Below are 23,745 nucleotides of genomic sequence, written 5' to 3' on the forward strand. Positions count from 1 at the left end.
ATAACTTTTAAAATATAAACTTTTCTCAACAACACTAAGAGTAAAAGATGTTTTATATGACACATTGTACCAGTGTTCCAAGTTTGAAAATGTTTCGTTAGAAAACAAATGGTGTCCGCCAAATCAGAAAGATCCGGGGTTCTTAATAGAAATTATTTAAAGTTGCAGGCATTTAAAGTTATGCAATTTTAGCCAACTGAACACTTCCATTGCCCACATAACGGAAGCGGCAACTATTTGTTGTTGTGGTGACTCCCGTTTATAGTTGTATCCGTGAGAAAAGGCACATGGTTGGACGAGAGTACTCTTTCTCTTAGCAGTTTGATTTTGCTTTTACATTACTAGGTAGAAAAGCTGACTAACTGCTAGGTTTCGTATGGAGGAATTAGGTATTAGTGGACCTAAAGCTGTTGATTATGAAAATTGTGATCTATTTGAAAAAACTGTTGGAATGTATAAAATAATCTCGTGAGTGTTTGGAAAAATTAAATTAGAAATACTTTTTAAGTGGTCGGAAGAAAATTAAGATCCCGTACTAGTAGTTGTTGCCAAGTCACAAAAATTCTGATTAAAATAGATGTTCTAACTTTGACCATCCTCGTCTTTTTTCGAATCTAGGACATTGTCTTAACTATCCTTTCTGTTTTAAGAGGGTAGGGTGCAGTTGACGAGATTTGACTGCTATTTCTAGCAGATTGAGGGCGCATAGAGGCTCCCTTTAATTGGTTCGATAAAATTCGAGTAAAGAGGTGAAAGCAATTGAGTCAGCTATACTTCCACGCCACGCCACACCACCTACAGCCTCGCAAATTGGTGGTGTTTATACCTCCGTTACGTCTTCAACGCCGAACTCAACAACAACAATGACGGGGTCATTCAAAGAAATTATAACAAACCCTCTCGATTTAACGTTGAACAGCGACTTGACACTAAACTCCGCCCACTTTCCAAACATGTGTGTTAGTATGTGCGTATGTTTATAACATTTTGCTGTCGACAGACACATCACTACAATTTTCGGCACCTTTATTTGATCCAGTGTAGCTATAAATTCGACACGGCCAAGCGGTCTTTAGATCTTTGAAATAATGGCTACACTGTAACAAACAAACCAATACATACACACATAATGTGTGGTGTTGCTAACATTCATACCCGTAAATCGGCTGCTCAGACCTAGGCTTTCTTCACGCAATTTGTGTTTTGAAATTTTCATCCATAATTGAAAACAAAAATACTCTCTCTCTTTCTCTCTCTTTCTCTCTCTCTTTCTCTCTCTCTCTCTCTTTCTCAAGCTCTCTCTAATAAACAAAGAAAAATGGTTAGTTTGAGTGAATTAAATGAGAAAGTTTATTTAAAATAGATTTGTGAGGTTAGTTCAGATCTTGAACAGCCGTCAACATGTAGCCACAAACGTGGTTTGTTCAGTATTAATAAACACAACACTGATGGGAGTTTGGGTTTATGTGAATGACGAATAGAGATTTTATTATATATAGGAGGGTGCGTTAGTGGATAGATTTGACTTTGCTATTTCATACATGTAACAACGACATTTATGCCTAATGAAAGAACTGAGAAAGTTATTTCAAACTCTGATCCAAATGATTCTAACAGAGTGGATTCTGTTAATGTCACGCTAAAACTGAGTTCGTGTTAAATCAAAACTGCAGTTTAAGTTTACTATCCAAGTACAAGAAAACTAAGACGGACTTTCAAAGGTTTTCGTTTACACAATTTCATTGACAAGAATTAGGTTGGTTCGTGACTAGTAGAAAATAATTATCCAAAGCGCCGCGCTGTAGGATCAAGTCTAAATCAATTTAATTGCGAAGCTAACTTCTTAACCACACAGCCATCTGTTGAATTTGAACTTGAAACCATGGTAATATTTAGAACGTATAAAAGCGACATGACTAAAATAAAATCAGTTCTGAAATTGCGTTGCAGTATTTAGCTGGCCAGAAATTCACCGCTTCTTCCAAAGAAGTTTTTTTTTTTTTCTTTTCTTTTCTTCCTTTTTTTTCTCTCTCTTTCTCACACAACAACTTAGAAATAAACAATGAATCGATAATAGATTATTTTAAAAAGCTTCTCGCGATTAGTCCCATTCGTAGACTCAGAAGATATGACAAATCTAGAATTATGTTATGTCATGTTTTAATGGGTCGTACTGAGTGAGCAAACTGGCGACCCAACCTTATGTCACAGCTATATCGTAACATAAGGATCACATTTATTTCCAGGTTGGTTGAGATACGATAATATTTTATAAAGATGCTGTAGTATTTATCGTCTAAGTATCTTTTATATTTCTAGAGGCAGGAACCGTGTGGGTTGGAACAAGTAAGGTCCTATAAAAGACCCTTTTTTTTTTTTTTGTACTGCAGTACACTATGAGTCCCATCATTTATTTTACTTCCATTATTATTGAATATTTTTGCGAAAGAATAATTGGAACTTTGCTGATCCTTTATCTATTAATTATTAATAATTAGTGTTGAAGATAAATTTTAAAAAATAATGCTAAGATTAAAAAACTGGATGTCATAGTGTTGGATGCATCACCGTTTTTACGTCTGCTTTTACCATGCTTGTATGGGTTGGATGACACCTTATTGAAACAGTAATTTGTCGCTAACCCTGACCAGGTTTTTGCCGATTTTGGCAAGACTTCCGCCCGTCCCTCCCAAAAAATACCCCCTTTTTTTAAATTTAATTTTTTTTTTTTTTCCGACACAAACCCCACTTTTCGGTTACGGGGAATACGAATCTGCAAAAAAAAAATCGGCATTTTTAAATTACCACTCCCACCCCCATTTCCTTCTTTTTTTTTTTTTTTTCAGAATGTTTTTTTCAAAATATGCGGAAAAATATGGAGATTATGATCCTGAAAAAAATTTCCAAACATTTTTGTAAAATTTTTTTTTTTAAGAATTTATTTTTATTTTTTTCTAAATATGCGGAAAAATACGGACATTATGATTCGGACAAAAATTTCATAACATTTCTGTAGGTTCGGTTAGGGTTAGGGTTTTAGGGCTGTGGTTTTAGGGTTAGGGTTAGTGTTGGGGGAAAAAGTAAAAATTGAAGAATTGGGAGGTGGGGAATTAACAATGCCGATTTCGGGCAATTTTCCCGAACCTCCGTATCTGAAAACGGGGGTTTTGACAAAAAAAAAATTTTTTTAATAAATAAATTTCGGAGAAATGCGAGGGGACGGAAGTCTTTCCCAGATTTTCAAGTAAAAAATACTTTCAGTGTGTGTTGTAATGCTTCCTAATCTCGATTGTTTATTTTATATTTAATCGTTAACATAAAACAGTTTTATCTTTTAATGCTTAATTATCAATTAAAAAATAAAGGACCAGCAAATGTCTAATGACGCTTTAAAAAACAAAAGTATTCAATAATGTAAGTACAATAAATTAGGTCTGTGGTTTTCTGTCATGCTCATCAGGTATGAGCAGGCTGGGATCCTCAAGATTCTAGAGACCCAATTCTGATTCATATATTCTGTGGCTTGCAGTTAAATACTGTAGATCTCAGTGCTATGATTTGCCGAGGAAACTATAATGCTGCTAAAACAGCTCTGGTGCTCATCTTAATTTCACATATTGTATCTTAGACTACAATATCCCATGTGTTCTTTCTCTTTTTCTAAGATGGCAAGGATGTGTTATAAGGAAGACTGAATTACTGTTTCCAATAAGTTGAGCAACTAATTCCATTGAAATTTCCTTATTGACTCAATGGTGACTATGACATTGAGTGCTACGGTCAAGTCTGACGATCATAAAAGCAGAAATGTTTCCATCATTGCGAAGAAAAAAGGATATGCAGGTTATAACTGGAATTTTGTGCGTCTTTTCCCTGAGCTCATCCGTGGAGTTAAGTGGCTGACCACTGGTGATATGTAATGCTTTTCATAGGGACAGTACAATTTTGTGTGTGCTGTAAGACCGGTGGCACCACAACTGGGACAGACGTATTTCTGCAGGACAGGGCATGTCACATTTCCTTTCTGATCCTTAAGGCTGTGTGTGGTATAAAATTGTTTCTGTTCACCATTCTTGCGACAGAAGGCACAATCTCTAAAAAAGGTAAAAAGGAAAATAAACTCAGTTAAGACTTCAATATTTGAAGGAAATAAATAAACAACCAATGCCTTGTGAGTGAATTTGGTCAATGGAAACTTTGTGTGTGTATGTGTGTTTGCTTCCACCCCACCCCACCACTTAATAACTGGTGTTGGTTTATTTACATCCCTGTAACTTAGCAGTTTGGCAAAAGAGACTAATAGAATAAGTATCAGACTTTAAAATAAGAACTAAGTGTTGGAGGGAGCAATCTGTCTGACTAAAACCGATCAAGACAGTGCTCTAGCATGGCTGCAGTCCAATGACTGAAACAAGATGAAAGATAAAATTCCCATTATAATGTTGTTTAGCCCAGTCATCTCTCATGTTAATTAAAAGGCATTTGGGAAGACTTATAATCAAAAGTATTCATAAATTCTGACCCTTCCATATTTTTTTTCAAGACAACATGGTGTGATGAGGAAAATTTGGCTATTATTTCTAGCAGGTTGAAGCAACTGCTAAGAGGCTCCCTCACTAGCTTGATGCATTACAATGAACACGGTTGGTAATAAAAATTCGTTTTTAAATTAAGTTTACTCTGAAATAATTTTAGTACACTGCCAGATATATAAATTATTTTGGATGTAGAATTTTTACCTTTCCTCTATTCCTGAACTGATATCTGTATTTTTCAGATATTTAGATTGGTGGGGGGTGCAATATGACTCACTTAGTACAAGGTAATGCACTGAATGAGGAGATAGGGAATTCAAAACTTCAGCAAAAGTCAAAGCTTGTGAGTAATTCAATTCAATCTTGCAAAAAGCTTTCACTTTTACTGGGAGGTGGAATGTATTCCTCACCATTGCTATCTATAGCACTACTTTCAAAAAGCTGTTTGAACTCTAATTTTGTTTGACAATTTCTCTGTCTGCCTCTCTCTCCCTCCCTTGTATTCTGCAGCAAGAGAGCAGTGATAGAATAAGTGTTTATGTTCATCCAGGAATAAAAAAGATACAAGGGAAGTGATGTTACTACAACCAGTGTTGATTACTAATACAATCAACATCACACATTATGATATATAATTTAGGAAATGACATCCGTGGATTGACCAAATCATTAGAACATTTACCATAGGAACATTAGACGAAAATGCTTTGTGATATTTGTTCCAGCCCTAAAGGCAGCAAGCTGGCAGAATAGTTAGCACACTAGGCAAAATGCTTAGTAGAATTTTGTCCGCCCTTACATTCTGAGTTCAAATTCTGCCAGGGTCAACTTTACCTTTCATCCTTTTGAAGTCAATAAAATATGTACCAGTCAAGCACTGGGGTTGATGTAATTAATTTAGCCCCTCTCCTGAAATTTCTAGCCTTGTGCCAAAATTTGGAACTTATATTTGTTCTAGCACTATCCACCAAGGTCAATTTTCCCTTTCATCCTTCTGAGATCAATAAAATTAAGCACTAGTCAAATGTTGGAGTCATTGATATCGATTAAGCCCCTCCCTTCAAAACTGCACTCATGATTAAAAGCTCATGGTTTTGATTCCCAAACCAGCAGTGCATTGTGTTCTTGAGCAAAATACTTCACTTCACATTGCTCCAGTTCACTCAGCTGTAAATGAGACTGGCATTCTATTCAGGGGGGATGTTGGCTTCCCCACCTAATTGGCAGGGGTGGCATCATTTGAAAGCTACAATGCAAGCAAGTGTATCATGACCAGTGGTGAATAACAACATCCAATTTTCTAGTCGATGCTGTGATACAGTTATCATTAATAATAGTTGTTTGATGTGTTACATCTCTATGTATTTGCATTCACATATACAACATTACTGGTAATAACATGCCTATTTCTCTGTAGAATGTTCCCTTTAGGTAAAATTGGACATTATAGAGTAAAATCAGTGTATATTGCCATGAGAGGAATGAAATAATTGCAAGTGATTTTTGTGTCATCCTACTAAATTGGATGAATAAAATCAAATGTTTTCATTATTTTAGCTCTAGTATATCTTATATCTTCCTGGGTTTACTAAAAAAAAAAATTAGAAAAAATGTTTATTAAATAATTTACCTTAATTTGTGTGGCTCATTCGATGCCCGACTATGACAGTTATTCTTTTTGTTTTTTATACTATCACCATCATCATGGCAATCATTATCATCACTGACATCATGCTTACTGTAGCTCTCTTGAGAAATATTCTTTATTTTGAACTCTTCTGAAGGGCTTCGTTTCTTAAACTTGATGTCAACATCAACAAGTAATTTTTCAGACAACAAATACTGCCTGGACTCAAACTTCAAGTCTCTCTGATAAAAAGAGGAAAACAAACAAGACATCAGTTTTATGCAAATATGTAGATTTAAATGTTCAAATTCCTGTTCACTAGACATAACAAATCTGAGCTTATTCTATACAGATTCACTTCAACTTATCAGAAAAGGTTAAAAAAGGAGACAAACAGGCATATAATTCAAGTAAAGAAAGATGGCGGATCTATTTCAAAACGGGGGCACCAGTATTTTCTTAACGAAACACTAACGAAACACTTTGAAACTTGGGACACTGGTAGAATGTGTCGTATAAAACATCTTTTACTCTTAGTCTTCTTAACAAAAAAACGTACATCGCAAGTTATTCCATGTTAAAGTTGTCGTATTTCTGTAATTTCAACCAATCACTGACGTCTATTCAGCTGAATAGAGTTACTGCTGGGCGGTCATAAAAATGTTATTCCCTGTGACATATTTCATCCGGTTTAATCGTAATTTATACGCATATATTGTTTATATAATAAATTACGCTGTGCGTATCTATGTGTGTAACAATTTTAGAGTTCGGATTCTAGAGTTAGGGTTAGTTTTAGGGTTAGGGTTAACAGTCTAGTTAGGGTTAGGGTTAGGGTTAGGGGATTAATACGATACACACCGTTACAGCGCTAACTGTTTTCAACTGAATAGATGTCAGTGATTGGTAGAAATTATCAAAATAAGACAATTTTTTACATGAAATAAATTTGAATACAAAAATTTTTTTCTGTTCTATAACACAAAATAGATAAGTATACGCAGTTTGAAAGTCTTTCGGTACCAAAAACACTACATAAAACATAAATGAAAGCTGGTGCCCCCGTTTTGAAATAGATCCAAGATGGCTATAAAAACTAGAAGTACATGCACAGTACACAAAATAAAACACAGAAAAAGATTAAAGTGAACATTAAAAGTGTCATAAAAAGTAAGGATAACTAGGCATGTCATGAGTAGTGTTGGTGAATTCTGGAAAGTTAAGAGTTTTAAAGGATGTAGTGCCCTAACAGTTAACAATAGATGTAGGGAGTTTATTCCATACTTCAACATTTCTGAACATGAAAAAAATGTTTCCAAAAGTCATGGGTGCTGGACTGTGTTTTGATTTTATAAGCATGTCCGTGGGTGGTACGATGTATTGAATTCAAAAAGGTGGTCAAAGTTGTTGGAAAGAGGGTCATTAATCTTGTAGACATCTACCAAGTCAGCCACTAGACAGCAAACTTTTATGTATCGATGCCTGATCCCTGGAGAAGATATGTTTAATGACTGACAGAAGGTGTCTGTCTGGTTACATGTCTCTGGACAGGTTCCAGCAGATCAATATACTGGACAAGATAGGGATTCCAGACAGGAGATGCAAAGGTGTGGAAAAACCCATATAGAGCTTTAAATAGCTGGTGAGTGCCTGACAAAGGTCTAAATGAGTCATGCACCTTCAGTCTTTTTCTTGATTTTACAATCGTGGTTCATTCAATGCAGATTATTATTGACAATAAATCTTAAGTCATGTTCACCAGTAGACTTCTTAAGGTTGATGATGTGGAGGGAGGAGATAAATTCTGGGTTTTTTTCTCCTTAAATGTACAGTGGCGTACTTGTCTACAGCCAGCTTGAGCTATCAGTTAGCAGTCCATTGCTGCATTGACTTCAGGTCAGATTGCAGAAAAGGTCTGTAGCATACAAGATCCATTCTTTTTATTGCAAGCTAGTGTAATGTCTGTATTTCAACACAGTAACATGCTTCATCATCATCATTGGCATATATTTCATTATTGTATGCAACAAATAAGAGAGCCTAGAACAGATCCCAGCTGGATACCAGATGTCATTTCTGAATGTGCAGTATGTTGTCCTAGTACAATGACTACCTTTTCTTTGACTGACAATGAAGGACATCAACCAATTAGCCTCCACACCCATAGCAGAAAGCTTCACCATGAGTCATTTATGCAGTACAAGATTCTAGGCTTTGGCATAGTCAAGATCGATAGCATCCATCCATGAACCACTATCTGTAATTCAGGTGGAATCTTCAAGAAATTTGACGAAATGGCTAGAGTAGCTGGAGTTGCTGATGAAAAACAAAACCGTGAGGGTTAAATAAGGTTATAAGAAGTCCAGAAGTTCCAGAGTCTCTGACATAAGACTCCCGTCAGTTTGACAATACATTAAGTGAGACCGGCGTGAATGGTAATTGACAGGTGATATGCCATTATCCTTTTTGAATCGAGGAATAACACTGAGAAGAGATAGTTACACCCTTTCCTGCTTTTTGGGGTTATCAGATTTTTTTTCTATTTCTATCAACAAAAGCATTCCACTTATGAGCAACCTTAAGCTGAACCAAACTTTGACCCTTTAGTGTTCAGATTACTCTGTCAAATGTAATACATACTTAGTCAAACTGTTTCGAATGAATCATGCTTTATCTCATAGCTTTTGTTGGGTGAGTCTGAATCATGCTTTATCTCAAGATTTCAATGATGTGATTGTTAACTTTCAGTTTGACATTGTAAGGTAGATGTGAGAGGCCAGATCTGACCAGTTTGAACATAAAACAGGTAGAATATTTAGGCTAGGTATGGCTGGTTTAAATGTTAAAGGGTTAAACTCAACTCTAACTTTAAATCCTAACTGAACCCAAGAATTTTGTCAATAATGAATTACTGAATGAATATTCCCATTCTCATGGCTGAGGATTGGGAGTCTCAGACACAACTGGCATTTCATTGCATCTTTAGGTCATAAGTTCTCTTCCAACCCAATTTATTCTTGGGGTTAACTCCCTCAGTCACAGGCACTCAGAGTTTTAAGCTTGGTGTAATCCTTTTCCTAGTCTGGCTGCTTTCCAGGACTGCTGAACCCAGACAGCTTACCTAGTTGTACTGCCAGTTTTGTACTGCCAACACAGTAGTGCCTTCTAGATACATGCTAAAACAAAAACTATGGTGTACCTTACTCCCAGTGATCTTACAACATGGCAAACACAAATCCAGAATTCCTAAGTTCCTGTGCTATTGCTAGACAGTCAATGACCTTACACTGGATTTATTAGTATTTTGGCAGATACTGGGTAGGGGGTTCCTGCTGGTTTTTAACAACTTTCCTCACCAAGCAAGCTTGCTTGGTGGTGGCTAACTGTTGATATGTATTGTAAATTGTATTAAATTTTATTGAATCAGACTGCCAAGTACTCTGAAAAATTTATGTTTCAGATTTAAGGTCTGAAGGATACAACAGATAATGTAGTCCCAAGATAAATTCTCCCTAAAAAAAGAGAGAATGATTATGGAAGAATTTCTTCAACCATGTGTCTGCCTAATCAAGGGTGATGTTGGTCTAAATGCCAGCAATCTATTCTTGATGTAAAATATGAAAATCAAGATGTACTTACTCGTTTGATGCTGGTAAATGGTAATGTTGATGATATACTAGAGCTGTAAGTAGATAGATAAGTGCATCTTATAGTATATATAACAATGTATACAGTGTTGATGCTCTTCAATTTTTTCCCCTAAAGCATCAAAATTTTGGATCATGCATGGAAAAAATCACAGGAAAAAACTTACAGAAAAATTCACAAGAAAATTTGATTTTAATGTGTTTTTTTTTTATTTAGAGTTAAAACAGGTTTTGTTTCTTTCTTCCCTCTGAGTAGTGTTTATGTTATGTGTATGTATGTATGTATGCACAATAGACATACAGTAACAAGGACACAGCAGTGTAGACATCACAAATGGTGATAAAAGGATTCTGGCAAACTGTCTGGTTGATTGACCAAGAAATTAGTCAACCAAATGTTTAACTGAGTGATTAAAAAAAAATAATGATAAAAAGTAAAATAAAACCAATGCCTGTGTTTTAATGACAAAATTATTCTCCATAAGGTACATCTGTTTCAGCATGATTTCACACTAAGAATCTTGTAAAACAAATGCAAAAACTATACACACACACACATGCATACACACCAATATAGATAGATATTTAATAACATAGATGAATAAGACAAAAAAATCATAAAATTGTCTGTGGCTGTTACAATTAGGACTTACATTAAGTAGCTATAATGACAAGCTAGCAATCTATCCACAGGCATCTGAGTTCACACAGTATTCAAAGTATAGTGTTATATATTTCATAGTATAAATAAGACAAAAAACAGTACTGAATCCCATATTGCTGTGGGGATTCGAGCATCATGTCTACTCTAAACTGTACAGTTGTACTAATCACTGTATGTTTTTATACATATTTACTACATTGTCCCAAATGACACTTTTTTAATGTGAGATGGTATGGCGTGGTTTAGGGGAAATTTGACTACTTATATTAGATCAAGTTAAGGTGGTTTTTATTAATTTGGATATGAATTATATAAGGTGGTTTTCAAGCAAATTCTGCTTTGTTTCCTTCATCAATCTTGTATTTATTGTCTTCTATTTTTGGCCAATGTTGTGAATGTGGATTGTAATCAAAGTATCAATTTCTGTGTTTGAAAGTAAATGCTGAAATCCATCAATTTCACCCAATTCTACTATGCACAGTCTATTTATGTGACAAACTGACTAAACTATATTACCAAATGTAACATCTTGTTGAATTATTGGCAGCAAGCTAATGACCTGTTTGACATGCAAGATAGGCTGCAATGGACGAACACTCTGCTGTACATAGTTATGATGATAGTCAACAATGATGTCACATTTGCATTCAATTTAACTGATCAACTGGTAACCTTCTATGAATATTTGTTCTCTAAGAACTTTTCATTGGTTGTGTTTCTTCTCTCCATGCATAAGCTCATGATCAATTTGAAATATAAAAGACTATGCATTTGGAGACCAATAGGTATTGCATTCATTGATCTAATCATATCAAATCATTCTTGATAATGTTGAACCCAGTTTGTCATGCATTCACTGAAAATACCAATATTCATCACTGCTCATCTATTTAAGTATTTATTGAACCAGTACCACATAGTTTGCTGTAATTACATTCACAGAAGGTTTTCAGCTGGCTTGCTTTGTGCGAGCCTTCAGGAAAGTGATAGACTCATTTTTTTTATGAGTTCCTCAGCACAATACCAATACCTTGTCAAAAGTTTGTTAAAGTGCATCTATTAATGAAGTTTGTTCAAATAAGCGTTATACTGTCAATCACGACATTTTGTTACTCCTGTGACCAGATCACATTCACAAAAAACACTGAGCAAAATTCCAGTCCCTCTGTGAACTAGTTGCTGAGATTTGCTCATTCACCTGCATTTGATCAAGACTAGTTTTATTTGCTGTTATTTAACCTCCTGCCTTTGGAAAATACTGAATAATTTCTCTTATATTACCGTAATAAAACATTTTTGCAATCCCTCAGTTTGTGATCACAAATTGAAAGTGGAAATATCGACAGTTTACCTATGACCTGGCAGATCAGAACAGTACCCCACTCCCCCACACATGCACACTTTTTTAACCATCCACTCACCCACTTCCTATATTTTCAACAACTAAGATTATGATTTTTTTTTTTTTTTTTTTAAACCGAGGTGGGGGGATAAAAGGAAATCATGTTTTCGATGTTTTAATTTTGTGTTTACTCTTTTTGAAAAATAGTTTTCAAAATTCCAATGCCTGTTGCTTACAATTTTCCACTTTCAATTTGTGAACAAATGAAAGGAATACCCATGTTTCTATAAATGAAAAAGGAATTCTGGGCATGCCTATAGAGTTGAAAATTATCCAGGGTGCCGAAAACCATCATTTTTTAAAACTTCTACTTAGATTTTGACTATTCTGCTGCTTCTGCTGCTGGCGACAGTGGCAGTTGCCCTGATGCAGTACCAGGCAATGGCTCTCATGGCTTCTGCTCTTAACTATTATCATGTACATTGTTTTGTCTTGGTATAAAAGATGGCCTAACAACTGATCGGCAAGTCAGTTGTTAGACCTTAACCAGTTGAGCATGTCCCTTAGTGGCTGACGATATGTGCATCTCTGATCACGAGCAGAAGTAGTGGGAAGCATCATAGCCATGTGTTGAGAGGAATACTTTGGGGTTTGGATAATTCATGGGTGTTTCATTCAACATCCTTAAACAACCCTTATTCAAGGACCTTTTGAGCGGCATGGGCTACTCAACCTGAAGAAAATTCTAACTGGGCCCCACCTGCAAAGTCATATCTTGATATGAGACCACCATGTTGCACACGTATGGTTGTGATGCATGTGCCTGGTGTACCCTTATGAGACAAGTAGTCATGATGGGTATATAGGGCTTCGTATATTTTATCCCAGTGTCACTTTGATAGTATGCACTGCTTTCTCAATTATAATCCTTTCTACTATAGGCAGAAAGCCTGAAATTTGAGAAGAGGGGACTAATCAATTACATCAACCCCAGTGTTTCACTGGCACTTAATTTATTGATCCTGGAAAGATGAAAAGCAAAGTCAACCTCGTTGGAATTTGAACTCAGAACGTAAAGATGGATGATATGCTGCTAAGCATTTCACCAGTTGTGCTAACAACTCTGCCAGCTTGTTGCCTTATAATAATGATAATAATAACAACAATAATAATAATAATTCTACTATAGGCACAATGCCTGAAATTTTGTTGGGGGAGGACTTGTTGATTACATCAAACCCAGTTTGCAACAGGTACTTATTTCATCTATGCCAAAAGTGGAATTAGAACTCAGATTGTAAAGCTAGAAGAAATGCCACTAAGCATTTTGTCAAGTGTGTTCAAAATTGTGATAATAAAAACAATGGGAGTAACCCAACCATTTCCATAATTTTCCAGTTTTGACTAATTTTCAGGACTAGTTTTCAGATTCATGTTTCAAGTATCTAAGATTATGATTCTTCAGAAACAAAATTCAAATTTAGGGTTCTTCCTGAGAGGGAGGGGCTCCCTTACTCTCCCTTTCCATATTTTATCATTTTTATTTGTCAGAATTTTTTACGGTGAGAGGGGTCCCAGATTTACATCTTTTTAAACAGAGATTATGATTATGTAAAAATATAAGGTATCCTTTCATTTTACAAAATGAAAGCATTCATTTATTTGATTTAGCCATTACTTAACTCTGTCAGTTTTTGGATTATAAAATTACTAATAACCTATTGCTTTCAAACAATTTTACTAGTTAAAAACCAAGGATTCAAGTTTTAAAAAAAATTCATGTTAATATCTCACAACTTATACAGTAACAATTTAGTTTCATTAAAAAATAAATGACATGTATTATCAGATATTCAAAATTTACTGACTGAATTTTTTTTCTTACATTTTTCAAAATTGATACATTAAGTAGATGTGCAAAAATACACATAAATTATACATAGTTGAATTTCTCAATTCAAAACTTTTCAAACTTTGAAACATAAATGCTAAACTAAAAAAAAATATGTTTTAAAAAAAATAAATAAATCTGAAAAAACACATTTTGAAAAAGTTCAAAGCTGAAAAATTACAGTGGGGGGAGGTAAATTTGGGGGAGTTTCACACCCCCTCAGCTTTTTGTTGCTTTTTTTTTCCAGGATTGTAATCTAAGCTCAAAAGCATATACACCCCTCCAGGATTGTAATCTAAGCTCAAAAGCATATACACCCCAAAATTTACAGTCTTTGACACACTAGATAATTTCCAATTCTGTTCTATAGGAATACCAAAAAAAATTGTTTGAAATAATTTTTCCACTGGCCACCAAATAAACAAATACCCATTCATTTAAAAAACAACTGAGATCTCAGAATGTTCGTTCGTGTTTATTTTATCACTTGATTTGATTTTTTAAAAAGCTCTTTAACTTAGTCTATTGAACTTGATTAGATTTACAAATTTTTTCATGGGTTCAGTTTAAAATTTATTACTTAATAAATATTATTTAATTTTTGAAGAATTCAGAAATGTTATTTACTATCATGAATGAAATCTGCTGATTTTGTTGTTAGATGCAATAACTGACAAAAATATATTTAAAGTGATGAAAGCATAAAATAGATTGATGTAAATTCATTGGAAGCAGAAACAAAAAAATTAATGACTTGTTATGAGGGGACTTATCAATGCCTAAACTTGTTATGAACAATGTATATTGACAATCAAACATTGTAAAGAATGGAAACTTTGCTGTTTTTATTGATTTACTATTCCCAAATCTACACAGAATGGAACAAGCATGCTGTTTATGACGTGGCACTTTAAGACTCTCAGACAATAAATGAATGACTCAATGTCCATCAGAGCTTTTCCATAAAATACTGAAGGAATTTGACACATTTTTGAAATGGTGAATGGAAAAAGTCACAGACAAAAAAGAATCAGAATTTAGACTAAACAAAATACATCATATTTCATATAAATACCATAAATAATAGTTACAGTTGTTGTTGCTGGCACTCCGTCGCTTACGACATCAAGGGTTCCAGTTGATCCGATCAACGGAACAGCCTGCTCGTGAAATTAACGTGCAAGTGGCTGAGCACTCCACAGACACGTGTACCCTTAACGTAGTTCTCGGGGATATCCAGCGTGACACAGTGTGACAAGGCTGACCCTTTGAATTACAGGCACAACAGAAACAGGAAGAAAGAGTGAGAGAAAGTTGTGGTGGAAGAGTACAGCGGGGTTCGCCACCATCCCCTGCCGGAGCCTCATGGAGCTTTAGGTGTTTTCGCTCAATAAACACTCACAATGCCCGGTCTGGGAATCAAAACCGCGATCTTATGACCACAAGTTCACTGTCCTAACCACTGGGCCATTGCGCCTCCTCAATAGTTACAGTAATTAACAGAATTATGCTGTTACTCTTGTAGTTTCATTTCTTTGAATGAAAATTATGTACAACATTTAATTTGTTTTTTTCGGTGAATCCTTTCATCATAATAAAATTAATATTCTTGTTAAAAATAAATTATTATTAAATATTGGTTTCATATTTTGGCACAAGACCAGAAATTTTAGGGGAGGGGTAAGTTGATTACATTAATCTCATTGTTCAACTGGTACTTAATTTATTGACTTCAAAAGGATGAAAAGCAAAGTCGACCTCAGCAGAATTTATACTCAAAACATAAATACAGGCAAAGTGCCGCTAAGCATTTTGCTTGCCATTTTATAATATTAATTTCAAACTTTGGTACAAGGCTAGCCATTCTGGGGACGGGTAAGTCTGTTAGACTGTGTTCCTGTCAAATGATATTACAGCCTTCTGAAGAGAGTCATGTTTAGATGGTGTTGGTATCATGGTTGTGGATCCATCTGAAATGGTAACTTGACATGGAACACAGACATCTAAAATGGTGACACGACACAGCATACACCACAACTCCTTCTAAAATGGTGAATCCCGGATGAATTCTACACAACCACTCATCACATAGAAACATACCACTGATGTCTCTCATTGCCATATTGTCTTCTTCACCAGAAAATTTTGGAGCCATTTTCAAGCAGGAAACTGCAAATCATTTTTCCTTGTGTTGTAACTGAATTTACAACTTGGTCCTTGGAAAACACAGCGTCCCTGAGGAATATTTTTCTTGCATGTAAAAAGGAAAAAAAAATTATCCAGAATTTTCTCCAGAATTCACATGGACAACAAATTTTTCCTATGTGCCAGGTATGAATTTCTTTCTCTCAACCACCCAGATTATATATTAGTAAGGACATCTCCTATTTTCATCCTCTTCAACTAAAAAAAAAATTCCTAGTTCGCTACTCATCGTGTCTTCTTTCAACTAGGGTGTTTGACTACTATTTCTAACGGCATTTCTTTCAACCAGCTTGTTCTTCATGGCGTTCTGTTTCCTATTTTCGTCTGATGAGTCCTTTTCCTTTGCCTCAATGCACTTCTTTGTCCTCCTCTCTGCTTCAGACAACATGCAATCCTCTGAAATCTTGCGGGCCATTGCAGAACTGACCTGTCAAGTTGCACGCTTGTGCCGGTATCATTCGTTTTTATGGAATCATTCTGAAGAGAGAACCGGATGTCGTTCTTTCTCGCATGGACACACACCTTTTGCTTCATTTTGCTGGTACTCTAGACCAGCACCTCCAACACTTAACCCAACTGTTCAAGCGCCTACGTTCCTATGATGTGAAGTTCAATCCAGCTAAGCGTGTATTCGGCTCTGCCAGCTTGGAATTCTTGGGGCATCTCATTGACGCCGACGGTGTTCATCCGCTTCCCTCTAAAGTGGAAGCCATCAAACGCTTGTCTCCTCCTGGTTCCTTAAAACAGCTCAGGAATTTTATTGGTTTGATTAATTATTGTTGTTGTTTCATTCCTAACTGTGCGGAGAAGTTGCTTCCCTTCACCCAGCTCTTGAAAGATCAACGGAAAAAAGACTCCCCGATAACGCTGTCTCCTACAGCCATCCAAGCCTTTGCATCTGTCAAAGCTGACCTTGCCCAAGCATCCTTCCTCGCTCATCCTATTGCGGATGCAAAATTGACATTCACTGTCGACGCGTCATCATCCGCTATTGCCGCAGTTTTACAGCAATCTGTCAACAGCCGAAGTCAGCCATTAGCCTTTTTTCGCGCCAGTTGAAAAATGCCAAATTGAGATACAGTATGTTTGGTAAAGAACTATTGGCAATTTACCTGGTGGTGAAGCATTTCTCTCATCATCTTGAAGGTAGTGATTTCACGATTTTCACCGACCACAAACCGCTAATGTTCGCTCTCTTTGCCAAAATGGACCAGAACTCACCCAGAGAAACAAGATATTTAGACTACATATCACATTTCACTAGTGACATTCGCCACATTGCTGGCACTGACAACATCCCCGCAGACGCCTTATCTTGCCTGCCTATCGGTGCATTGTTGTCTCCTGCTTCGATTGATTTGGTTGCTATGGCTACTAACCAACTCTTCTTGGATTCTCTGGACATCTCTTCACCACAGTTTTCCTGCTGCAAGTTTGAAAACCTGCCTCTGCCTTTTTCTGAAGGAACTATTCTCTGCGATATTTCTACCAGGTCACCCCAACCCCTTGTTCCTGAATGTCACCATCATGCTGTTTCTGAAGCACTGCATTCATTGTCACACCCCAGCATTGCAGCCACAGTAAAGCTTATCTCGGCCTGCTTTTTCTGGCTGAATATGCATCGGTCTATTACTGCTTGGTCATGTGCCTGTCTACCATGCCAGCGTTCCAAAGTGCATCGTCATGTGAGAACACCTCTTGGACACTTCCAGCCACCGGACACCAGGTTCCATCACATATACATCGACCTGGTTGGTCCTTGACCAGTCAGCTGCGGATTTACTTATACATTGACCTGCATCGACTGCTTCTCCTGATGGCCTGAAGCCATCCCTCTCGTGGACATTTCCATGGAAACAGTTGCCAGAGCACTCGCCTCTGGGTGGAGATCTTAGTTTGGAGTACCCTCCAAAATTACTACTGATCATGGACGCCAATTTGAAGCTTGTCTGTTCCATGAGCTTTCAAGACTGCTCGGAGTTCAGCACATCCACACCACAATTACCATCCCACCACAAACAGTATGGTGGAACGATTCCACTGCCAGCTTAAAGCCGCTATTCGCACGGCTCCTCATTGGTCCGAGTTTCTTCCCATTGTTCTGCTGGGGTGCCACTCAGCTGTCAAGGAAGATTTAGGCTACTCCTCCACTGAGCTCCTGTATGGCTCCACCTTAGCACTTCCTGGACAATGTTGGCACCCATCAACTTACCAAATGCTGACCCCACATCTTACATCACGTGACTCGGGTCATTCTTTGCTGACCTGCTACCAATGCTTCCTCGTGATCAGTCTATTTCTTCTACAGTACCTCTGGATATTTTTACTTGGACTCCCGTGTTTGTATGAAATGATACACTGGACCCTATCACATTCTTAGAAGCACACCGAAACTGTTCATCGTGAACATTCACGGAAAAAGAGACTGTCTCAGTCGACAGAATAAAAAAAGCATTTTCTGAAACATTTATGCCACTTGCTGATACACCCATCATTCCACAAGCACCACCTCCACTCACCAAAACACCAACTATACAAATGCATTCTTCACCTTACAGGACATTTTCTGGCAGATCAGTTCATTGGCCGAAGAAATTGTCTCAGACTATTTACATTTCTTAACTTTGCCTCACCAGTGACTGTTCTGGAGAATAGACTTATACTGTTATAGACACCACATTCATATTTTCTCTTTCTGTATCATTGTACATATATGCTTTGTTCTATTTGATTGCACACCTCTCTTTAATGAACATTTTTCCTTGTACATACTTGCATTGTATTTTTTTCAATTGTTCATACAACTGTTTTGCCATGGTTTATTCTTCTGTGCTCTCCTAGTGCACATCTATTCTGCCTACACTACTCTTAATCAACGGCTTCCAGTCTAGGGGAGCTCTGTAGGTGCAGTTAACTCCCTTGACAGTGGGTTTAAACAAGCTCACTAGATGGCACCAGAGTGAGATTTTGACACGAGGCCTTACGACTTTCTCTTTTCTCGCCAAGACAGACTGTAAAGACGTGATCTAGTTGGCTCTCTGACACAACACGTCAGCAAGCAGACAGGAGGCAATACACAGGAGAAGATCATGGCCTTTATGCATCATTTGTCATTCAGCTTGTATATATATGTGTGGCCGACATTAAAGACATTTAAAGTTACAGCCTTGTTTCATATATATTCTTTATACCGTGTTCCTGTCAAATGATATTACAGCCTTCTGAAGAGAGTTATGTTTAGATGATGCTGGTATCATAGTTGTGGATCCATCTAAACTTGCAATGTAATGGTTTCAAATTGGTAGTGAGAAATAACAAGAAATTTGTATTTACTCATTTTGCCTAGTTACCAACTCTGCCCCAACGAAAAATATTGTAAAAGAAAGATAAAGATTTGATTTAATGAAAAAATATGTAAACATATATGCAATAATTTTAAAGCTGAAACAAAAATGCTTTGAGCTGTTGATAGGCGTAATTTGATAATTTAAACAAAAGTAGAAAAAATATATAGCTACTTTTGGGATTACTCTTTTACTTGTTTCAGTCATTTGACTGCGGCCATGCTGGAGCACCGCCTTTAGTCGAGCAAATTGACCCCAGAACTTATTCTTTGTAAGCCTAGTACTTATTCTATCGGTCTCTTTTGCCAAACCGCTAAGTTATGTGGACGTAAACACACCAGCATCGGTTGTCAAGTCATTCCTGCACCTATGAGCGGCATCAAACTGTTTTTTTAAAATCATTGTCGCTAAAGTGGAAAAATTTATGGTTATTTATCAGTAAAGAGATTCCATTACACTTTTTAACAAGTCGAGATGCTTGTAATTTGAAAGACAGCCTCTTCATACAAGATTGCTGAGAAGTGGAAAGGCCTCCTTGTACTGAGTGAGCCATATCCTTCGTAGACACAGTGCCCCAGGGCAATTGCCCCCTTGGCACCCCTATAAATCCAGCCCCCCCCCCCCCCCCCGACTCTGATAGTGCCGAAGGGTTAAAGGTACTGAAAGAGAGAGAGAAAGGATTAGGGAAACAAAGTTAAAAAAAGCAGGAAACAGATGATAGTAGAAGGTGAAGAATCAAAGTGAGAATGAGGTAAGTGGGATGGCTGTAGAGAGGTAGAAACAAAAGCAGAGCAGAGGTGTTGAAAGAATATCTGCTGAAATGAGGCAGGAAAAGTATAGTAAGAATAGTGTCCACATGCATACCCTCATTCACTCTCTGAATTGTCTCACCAAAAATACTCTTGTCCCTTTGTTCTCCCTAATCCAAACGAACTAAGGCAATAATAATGATTGTTTTTATTTGCCACAGGGACACAGACGAAAGGGGACATTACAAAGTCTGTCTAAAATTTGTGAGAGCTTTCATAAAAGACGAAGAGAAAGAAAGGGGAAAAAAACAGTGAAATGAGATAAAAGTAGAACACATGAATGATGCAGTCCTCCTGTATAAGAAGGACTGCATCAAAGAAGAAACCTGACAGATCCAAGATTACCCTGATCACCAAAAGTACGAGACTTTGTCCAAATGTTATCCAACCTAAAGGCAAGTAGGGCCATTCACCCTAACAAGTTTTGCAAGTCACCCACCTTTTGCCAGTCACTAGGAGGGAATACTGCCTTCTCTAGCTCGGCTGTTTTTTGATTGGAATTTGAAAAAGTGGATGAGGGCTTGACCAAAGAGTAAGGTGTCTTTCCTCAATCCTTTCAGCATGGTCCACTACATAACTTCTTTTGCCATTGCCAGTGAACAAAGAGGAACATGCCTATCCTTCCTTGTTAAAGGCGAGTGCTGAAGCAATCCTCACCATGAACTCATCCAGTAGTCGGATTCGTTCGACACACTACGACAGCCGTTCAACATAACTCACAGATCAGCAATGCTCAGACACTTTACAAGAGAGTGCAGTACAGTTTCGTGACTCAGCGCACATCTCAAGCAGTCCCGCTTGGCGACGCTTCCGTAACTCTAGAATCTATCTTGAACTAGCAGTGCGCCAAAGTAGCATTGCCACACCAAGGATCTCTGGAAGTTATCCATGGTAGATCCTATCCCGAAATTCCTCCAGCTAATTTGTCCTCATCGACGAATGGAGTTTCCGCGAGAATGTCATCGCTCTTACCTTCCATTAGATTTCTAAATATTGCTAACGTGGAACTTCCACCAACAGCTTGCCGAGCTTGTAGAGGGCGGTAAGCACCTGACGACATTCCAGATGCCAGGCATCTTAATCTGACCTTTTCTTGACCCAAGACTGCACCTCCGTCAAGAAGACAAAGTTCAGAAAAGCGTGCCTTACAAACGGAGACCACGCAGACTCAGCGTCTACGTGGCCTCAGTGCGTGTCTGCGAATTAGTAATCATCATATGCCAAGCCTACCTTCCAGATGACGCTGCTAACAGAATGAACCGCTTGACAAGTGGAATGTGTCCTTTCCACAGAAATCGGAAAAGTAAACGCTCCACTCTGGCCAAATTCAATGAGTAGACTTGTTAAGAAAGTGGGAAGATATCGGCAAAAATCGGCAGTAACCAGAAACTTGGCAAAATGAAAAAAAATTCATTGCTTCCTTAACTCACCCAGCTAATATGCAGTTTAGTCAGCGAAAAAATGTAAAACTAAATTGAGAGTGACAACAGTAAAGTACATAAATATGATCTCATTATGGCATTCCTACAGACATTATATCCAAATAACATGAAAGTAGCGAGCCGGCAGGATCGTTACTGATCCAGATAAATGCTTAGCGGCATTTCTTCGGGTTTTACACTCTGATTTCATTTGACGCCGAGGTTGATAAATTCAGTACCAAGAAAGCACTGGCGTCGATGTAATCGTTCAGACTGCTCCCACAAAATTTCAGGCATTGTGCTTACAAGTAGAAGGTATTATATTCAATAACATGAAAACGAAGAACGTACATTAATGCAGGTGTAGAGTACGATGGCTTTTTCCGAGAAGAAAAAATAGTTTGTATACTACGACTGAATCCATGTTGAACAACGCCACCGTTTTCCCATTAATTCTTTGTACACAATCTTAATAGTTGTGCAAAATTATTTCAATCATATATAGGTATTTGACAACTATGCTGTTTATAATGAAAGAATACTCACATGTAACCAATCGTTTTGGCGATCATGCGTCGAGATGGAAGCCATGAAATTGCCTTTTCGGTGGTGTTCTATGTTAGAGAAATGCACTTTAGCTGCTATTTCAGAAATGTTTAAAATATCCCTAGAAGATATGGCTAGGTACCTGTGAACACAGGATGATCAGAGAATTCTTCTAATGAAATTGTTATTTCGCCATCATTACTCTACCACCTTTTCAGGAGTCTAAACTGCATATTAACCTCACATCAGTTTGCTACATAGCAAGATTGCTTACAGTGAGTTGCCGCCAGCCAAATGATATGCTTTTACAAGGAAAATCAGAGGGATACAAGACTCAGGGAAGGGACACAGTTGTAAAGTCATCAGAAACCGTAATTTCTCCGGATGTCTTTGTTTTAAATACAGTAGATATATGATTCGGAGGTGGAGGGGGGGTTACCCCACTATCACACTCACACTTTTCATAATTCTGATTTTGTTACGAAATATTTTTTTAAGACTTTGTTTTAAAAAATTACGCATTTTTTTTAATAATCGTGCCTTCGGGCGTTTAATACAAATCTGAAATCTACAAATGCTTAAAACATACACATTCGAAGAAGCTTCGGGTTTGGCGAACTAAGTAATTTATAACGCTATTCTTTAGAAGCACTTAATCTCCGCATTTTTTAATACGGAATTACGCATAAAAAAATTAAATAAAGTCCAATGAAATGGGGAGGGGAGATTAAAACTTTGAAGGTACCCCACCACCATCACACTTCAAAAATCGTAGTTTCTATTGGTGAAGAAGAGAATCCGAAGTTTTTATTCATTTACTTATTTTTAATGAGGGTATTTATTCGACATATGGCAAGACTTCCTAGAGCAGTGCTACTCAAAGTGGTGGTCCGCGGGCCGGTGCAGGTCCGCGAGCCATCAGCCGCCGGTACGAGGCGAGTTTCCAGAAAAGAAACAGAAAATGCTTACGTAATATTGCATTATTTGTTTACAAAATAAATATAAGATAAAAATAATTGTCAACTTTTATTATACTCATACATAGTTTCTGGTATAAATTAATATTACCGGTCCCTAGTACACTGGAAAAAAATACTGCCGGTGCCCTAGAGCAGGGGTTTTCAAACTTTTTGACTTGCGGACCCCTTTATATTTCAGGCTTTACCTCAGGGACCCCCTTATAAACGCTTATGAAATTTATACATAAATATTTGCTTAAAATAACATATATTTTTGCATTTATTTATTTAACAGTATTTAACAAATAGGTTTATTGTCAATTAAAAGATTTCGATTTAAAAACATATAAAATCAAATTGCCCATAAAAAGTATTTGCTGTCTACGGACCCCCTGTGGTCCGCGAACCACAGTTTGAAACCCCCTGCCCTAGAGGATCCCAATTGCCAAACAGCTTTTTGACAATTCATGTCGACCACGAGTGCTTACTGCACTTATTGTTTAAGTATCTTTAGTTGGTTTTTGGGGGGGAGGGGAGTAGCCTAAATGATACATAAGTAAATATCTTTAGAAAAAATAAATGAAGGTAAAACATAAACATTTGCACGACCATGTAAATAAACTTATCGATTTGTTTTGATATTGTTTAAATCTGTTCAATTGCCGAATTCAAACTATGTTAAGTGGAGAAGAGAATATCGATGACTATTTTAGCATCAAAACCTTTTCATTTTGTAAGAGATAGGGTTGAATAAA

The 23,745-nt window shown here is 37.0% G+C and overlaps 1 protein-coding gene across 1 annotated transcript; it reads right to left on the minus strand.

Moving 5' to 3' along the window:
• LOC106880931 (uncharacterized) lies at positions 1 to 22,821 on the minus strand. The gene is made up of 4 exons (XM_089351940.1): positions 22,032 to 22,821; positions 9,802 to 9,844; positions 6,166 to 6,404; positions 1 to 4,094 (listed from the first exon to the last, which is right to left on the minus strand). The coding sequence occupies exons 1-4, from the start codon at positions 22,055 to 22,057 to the stop codon at positions 3,845 to 3,847; spliced, it is 558 nt and encodes a 185-aa protein (XP_089208066.1). The 5' UTR covers positions 22,058 to 22,821; the 3' UTR covers positions 1 to 3,844.
• Between the last annotated feature and the right edge of the window lie 924 nt (positions 22,822 to 23,745).

This window comes from Octopus bimaculoides, chromosome 5 (genome assembly GCF_046866305.1).
Source record: "Octopus bimaculoides isolate indiv1 chromosome 5, ASM4686630v1, whole genome shotgun sequence".
In the NCBI taxonomy this organism is placed as follows: domain Eukaryota; kingdom Metazoa; phylum Mollusca; class Cephalopoda; order Octopoda; family Octopodidae; genus Octopus; species Octopus bimaculoides.

Bases quoted from the DNA above. Each gene is read 5' to 3' on its own strand.
- LOC106880931 (XM_089351940.1), bottom strand. From the start codon at position 22,057: ATGATCGCCAAAACGATTGGTTACAT. The intron at 9,845-22,031 runs GTGAGTATTCTT...ATCTACTTACAG, and splicing joins GCCAAAACGATTGGTTACAT to CTCTAGTATATCATCAACAT. The intron at 4,095-6,165 runs GTAAATTATTTA...TACCTTTTTTAG, and splicing joins AATGAGCCACACAAATTAAG to AGATTGTGCCTTCTGTCGCA.